At 63.4% G+C, this 5,464-nt stretch overlaps 1 protein-coding gene across 1 annotated transcript; it reads left to right on the plus strand.

The window, feature by feature from the left end:
* Positions 1-6: 6 nt before the first annotated feature.
* LOC107198572 (inhibin beta C chain-like) lies at positions 7-4,086 on the plus strand. The gene is made up of 2 exons (XM_015615652.1): positions 7-1,506; positions 2,832-4,086. The coding sequence occupies exons 1-2, from the start codon at positions 879-881 to the stop codon at positions 3,572-3,574; spliced, it is 1,371 nt and encodes a 456-aa protein (XP_015471138.1). The 5' UTR covers positions 7-878; the 3' UTR covers positions 3,575-4,086.
* Positions 4,087-5,464: the final 1,378 nt, after the last annotated feature.

The raw sequence follows: 5,464 nt of genomic DNA on the forward strand, positions 1-5,464 counted from the left end.
CAACGCGCCGTGCGCACTGCGTCATCATCCTGCGCCCGCGCGCCCGCGTTGCTGTGGCAACCGGATGGACGCTACGCGCTGGGGAAGGCGGGAGGGGCGTGGGGCGCCCCCTGGCGGGGCGGAGGGAACGGCGGGGGCATCACAGAGCGCGGCAGCGCCTTTTATGGAAAGGAAGGGGCGTGGTTAACACAGACTCCGCCCATCCGCCGTGACCCCCGCCCCCCCGTTGGGAGTCCCGCATCCCCCGGGATCCTCCATCCCCGGTGATCCCCAATTCCCCAGGGATCCCACATCTCCTCAGGGATCCCCTATCACCAGGGATCCCACGGCCCTCAGGATCCCCGGGGATCCCACATCTCCCCCGGGGTCCCACAGACCCTTGAGGATCCCAAATTCCCCAGGGATTCCACTTCCTCCGGGATCCTCCGTCCCCGAGAATCTCGCATCTCTGGAGATCCCTCATTCCCAGGGATCTCTCATCCCCTCCATGGATCCCCTGTCCCCAAGGGTCCCTCATCCCGCCGGGAACCCCCAGCCACCTGGGATTCCCTTTCTCTGAGTATCCCGCATTTCCTGGGATCCTCCATCCCTCGGGAACCCCTCACTGGTCGGGATCTTCCATTTCCAGTATCGCCCATCTCCAACGACCCCTCGACACCCCGGAATCCCCCTTCTCTGAGGACCTCCAGAGATCCCCCCGCCCCCGGTGATCCCACATCCCCCGAGAATCCCCCACCTCCGTGGTCCCCACATCGCACGGGGGGCCTCCAGTACACCCTGGGTACCCGCTATGTCCCCGGGAGCCCCCACCACGTCTCTGCCCGTGAACCGCCGGGGTGGGACCGAGGTGGGACCGAGGTGGGACCGGGCTGGCCTCGATGTCCCCGCTCTGCTCCCCCCGAGCAGCAGCACCATCGGCCCAGCTCCACCTTAACCGGGGCGGCCGCACCGCGCTGCCCGCGCCCGGGCGGCTCCGGGGGAGCGCAGGGGCGTTTATCTCGCCCGGGATCAGCCAATATTTGTGGCCACGTCAGGAGAACGAGCCCATCCTCGCCCCGTGCTCCCGCTCAGTCCAGCTCTGCCACCCTGCTCCCTGCCGCTGGCTCATCCCACTCGGCTTCTCGGACACTGCTGGAGCTCCCACGCTGTCACCTCTCGCCCTGGACATGACGGTCACCGTGACCCTCCTGCTCCTGAGCCTCCTACGGACGGCGGCAGCCGAGGGCGGGTGGTGTCCTGCCTGCGGAGTGTCCGCGGTGGCTCCCGGAGCGCAGCGGGACGCGCTCCTGGCTCTGGCCAAGCGGAGCATCCTGGCCAAGCTCCGCTTGCCAGCCCGGCCCAGCGTCCCGCAGCCGCCGGCCCGGGGGGCTCTGCTGACCGCGCTCCGCAGGATGCGATCGCAGCGCTCGGACACGGCCGCCGCCTTCCCAGGGATGCTCCGAAACAGCCCGGCCCGGCCGGGAATGGGGCTGCAGGAATACGAGATCCTGAGCTTTGCTGAGGCAGGTGAGAATCCTGCGGGTGGAAGGGAGAGAAAGGACGGAAGGGAGGGAAAGGAGAGAAGGGAGGGAAAGGAGGGAAGGGAGGGAAGGGAGGGAAAGGAGGGAAGGGAGGGAAAGGAGAGAAGGGAGGGAAGGGAGGGAAAGGAGAGAAGGGAGGGAAAGGAGGGAAAGGAAGGAAGGGAGGGAAGGGAGCTGAGAGGTGCGTGGCAGCGCTGGGCTGTGCACTGGGATGGAGGGAACACTGCTGCTGGAAGGTGTGAGAGGCTCCCGAACCTCACACACGGATGGGACGTGCAGGGGTGGCACAGAGTGCAGATGTGCTGCTCTATCGTGTCACCTGTTGCCCACTTCGGCTGAACCCTCCCCCTTGTGCTGGAGGTGAAGGGGTCACATGGCCACGTTTTCAGAAATGCGATTTTTAGCCTCGATTTCCTGTCAGCCCACAGCGTGTGGACAGAGCTGCACAGTTCACTGTGCCTCCACATCCCACCCAAAGCACCTGGTCCCTCATTTCACTCCAGAATCTGCTGCTTCTGGGAGAACTCCCCAAAACACATTCAGGCTTCCTGAAAAGTGATACTGAAAAAAGAGCATCCCACTTTTCACAGACAACTTTCCTTGGAGAGATGCAGATTCATCACCCCATCCCACTGAGAATCCTGCACCCTCACTTTCCCAGACCAAATTCCTCGTGGTGAGGTTGGGGGACTCCTCTCCCCTCACAGGCCCTGTGTCCCCAAAGCCCTCTGGGGACAATGCTGCTCCGTGGCACATGGTGCTCCCACTCCCCAGGACAATGGGGGGTTGTCTCCTGGCTCGGTGGAGCATCAGCTGGAATCGAGCCGGGGGGTGAACCCAGGCTTGGAGCACGGGGAGGGGGGGGTGTCCTCATGGGCAGAGCTGTGCCAGGAGCCCCGAGTGCTCTCATGGCCCCATCAGCCCTTTCCCAGCCAGGAGGAGCTGCAGCTCTGCAGCCAAGGAAGAAGGGAAGGCTCTGGGGAGACCTCAGAGCTCCTTCCAGTGCCTTCATGAGCTCCAAGAGAGCTGGAGAAGGACTTTGGACAACAACCTGGAGTGCCAGGGCAAGGGGGAATGGCTTCACACTGGAAAAGAGGAGATTTAGATGGGATTTTGGGAAGAAATTCCTCCCTGTAAGGGTGGCCACATGTTGCCCCTAGAAGTTGCCCCATCCCTGGAAGTGTCCAAGGCCAGGCTGGACGAGGCTTGGAGCAACTTGGGGTAGTGAAAGGTGTCCCTGCTCATGGCAAGGAGACGAGATGAGTCCCCTCTTTGCTTCCCTCCTGACTCTACTCTTGGTTCTGTGCTCAGGATCCTCCACTTCCCACAGCGTCCGCCTGCATTTCCGCTTCTCCCAGGAGGTGGCCGGGAGCACCGAGATCCTGCAGGCCACCCTCTACCTGTTCTGGGCAGCCCCCGGCCGCGGGGCACAGCCTGTCACCGTCAGGATCCTGCGGCCAGACCCGGCGGGGCCAAACGTGACGGTGGCCAGCGAGACCCGGCTGGAGGTGCAGAGATCCGGCTGGACCACGCTGGACGTTGGAGCAGCCGTCCGGAGCCTCTTCGGACAAGAGACCCCTCGGCTCACGGTGGAACTGGAGGTGCCAGAGGACTGGGGGTCCCCTCTCCCATCGGACCACAGCGATTCCCACTGGCCGTTTGTGGTGGCCCAAGCCCAGGCCAGGACACCCCACCGCGTCCATCGTCGCGGCGTCGACTGCGGCGCGGACTCGCGGATGTGCTGCCGCCAGGAGTTCTTTGTGGACTTCAAGGAGATCGGCTGGGAGGACTGGATCATCCAGCCAGAGGGGTACCACATGAATTACTGCACGGGGCTGTGCCCGCTGCACATGGCCGGCGTTCCCGGCCTCGCAGCCTCCTTCCACACCGCCGTCCTCAACCGCATCAAGGCGGCGAGCGCGGCGGCGGCCGTGGACTCCTGCTGCGTTCCCACCCAGCGCCGGCCCCTCTCCCTGCTCTACTACGACCGGGACAGCAACATCGTCAAGACCGACATTCCCGACATGATCGTGGATTCCTGCGGCTGCACCTGAGCGCTGCCGGGCGGGCGGGAGGACAGGACACGGCGGGATGGGGCTCCCTCCTCCTGGCTCCCGGCTGGGAGGCAGGAGCTCTGCCCGAGGGGGTTTCTCCTCCTGTGGGTGAAGCATCAAGGGTGATGCTGAATGTGCAAGTCCCCTCCTCTCTCACCTCCCACACGGCTTTTTCCCCCTTCGGATCTGCCCGTGGATTCCTCTCTGGCTCCTGATGGACTCCAGAGCCTTTTCCTGCTGGATGCTGCAGAGCCTGGATCAGGACGGTCCCGCTGCCATCCCAGCCCAAGGTCCTGGTGTGCCCTGGGTGCAGCTCCATCAGCACCAGTGGCCCCCCTGGGCTGCTGGGGCTGGCCAGGACAGAAGAGAGGGGTCATCCCCATGGCCCCACTCAGCTGGACACGTGGCTGAGCAGGGAGAGGAAAGAGAAACCCATCCCAGTGGGAGGAAGGTGTCTCCAAGCATCCCAGCTAGCTGGTGTTCAATAAAGACTCCCAGCCGTGGTGTGTGCACATGTGTGCCCTGTCATTCACCAGCACATCTTCCAGCAGCCCTGGGGTGGCACAGCCCAGGGCCATTCTGCCATTGAAAACCCAGGCAGTGGGACTGGGCACCTCCACACCGCTCCCAGAGAGCTCCCGTGCTCTCTGCCCCTCAGCTGCCTTTCCCAGGGGGATGCAGAACCCCAGATTCATCCCAGGGCATAGCATGGACACAGATGGTCTGTAATTCCCACCAGGAAAGGCACCATTCCTTGCCAAATCCCTTGTTCCACCAAAACCCTGCATTTGGCCGTCCCTGTCCCAAATCAGGACAGAACTGAGAAACTCTTCTGCCCTTTGAAGTGGACGGACTTTGGGGCAGCCTCAGCACCCAGGACCACTCCTCCCAACGCCCCTGGCCCCCAGCTGCCCCACTGCAGAGCATCCCCTTGGCTCATCCCTGGCCTGCTGGCCCTGGCCAGCCTGGTGACAGCAAAGTGGGACATGTCAGGGCCGTGAGAGCGGGGGACAAAGGGCGGTTCCGACACATCTGCCCCGTTACGTAACCGCGGCTTCGGGTTTCTCCAGCGCTCCCCACGTGTCCCCCATGTGCGAGGACTGGAAAAGAGGGGAGAAGCTGCTGGGGTGGGAACGTTTGGAAAGGGGGTCCCAAGGTCATCCCTGAGGGGTCACTTCAGCTTTAGGGTCCACCCTGCAAGTGCTGACAACCAACCACAGAGACCAGGACAGAGCTGATCCAGGTGGGGAGAGGGTCAGCAGAGGGAGGAGATGGTGTCAGACCCTCTCCCCACCCAGCTTTGCATCCACTCCCCGCTCCAGGATGATGAGCCATGAGCAGGGCTGGCTGGAGCCAGGGCAGGATGCACATTGTCCCATGTGGAGAACGAGGAAGAGGAGCCAGGAGCAGGTGACAGTGCTTGGCCACATGAACACACCCTGTAGCAGGTACTCCCATGAATCCCCAATGGAATGGGGACCCCCACGTCCCCAACCCCTGCAAGGGTTGACAACTGACCCCAGAGGCTGGGACAGAGCTGATCCAGATGGGGAAAGGGTCAGAAGAGTGAGGAGGTGCTCTCAGTCCCTCTCCCCTCCCAGCTTCACATCCTCTGCCTGCTCCAGGATGAGCGAGCCACGAGCCACGAGCAGCTCCGGCTGGAGCAGGGATGCGCTGTCCTGGAGGACCTGTGGTGCCTGGAGAAGGGATGTGGCACAAGCACACATTGAACACATCCTCCCACCAGCCCTGATGGAGCAGGGACCCCCATCTCCCCAGATCCAGGTGCCCAAAGCGTTCCTGCCACACGGGAAGGGAGGAAGGCTCGGGGATCGATCCTGTCTGGGATTCAAGGCCACTTGCGCAAACACAAAGAGGGTTTGGTGTTTG

The sequence above is a fragment of the Parus major genome, unplaced genomic scaffold (assembly GCF_001522545.3).
Source record: "Parus major isolate Abel unplaced genomic scaffold, Parus_major1.1 Scaffold220, whole genome shotgun sequence".
Taxonomy (NCBI): Eukaryota; Metazoa; Chordata; class Aves; order Passeriformes; family Paridae; genus Parus; species Parus major.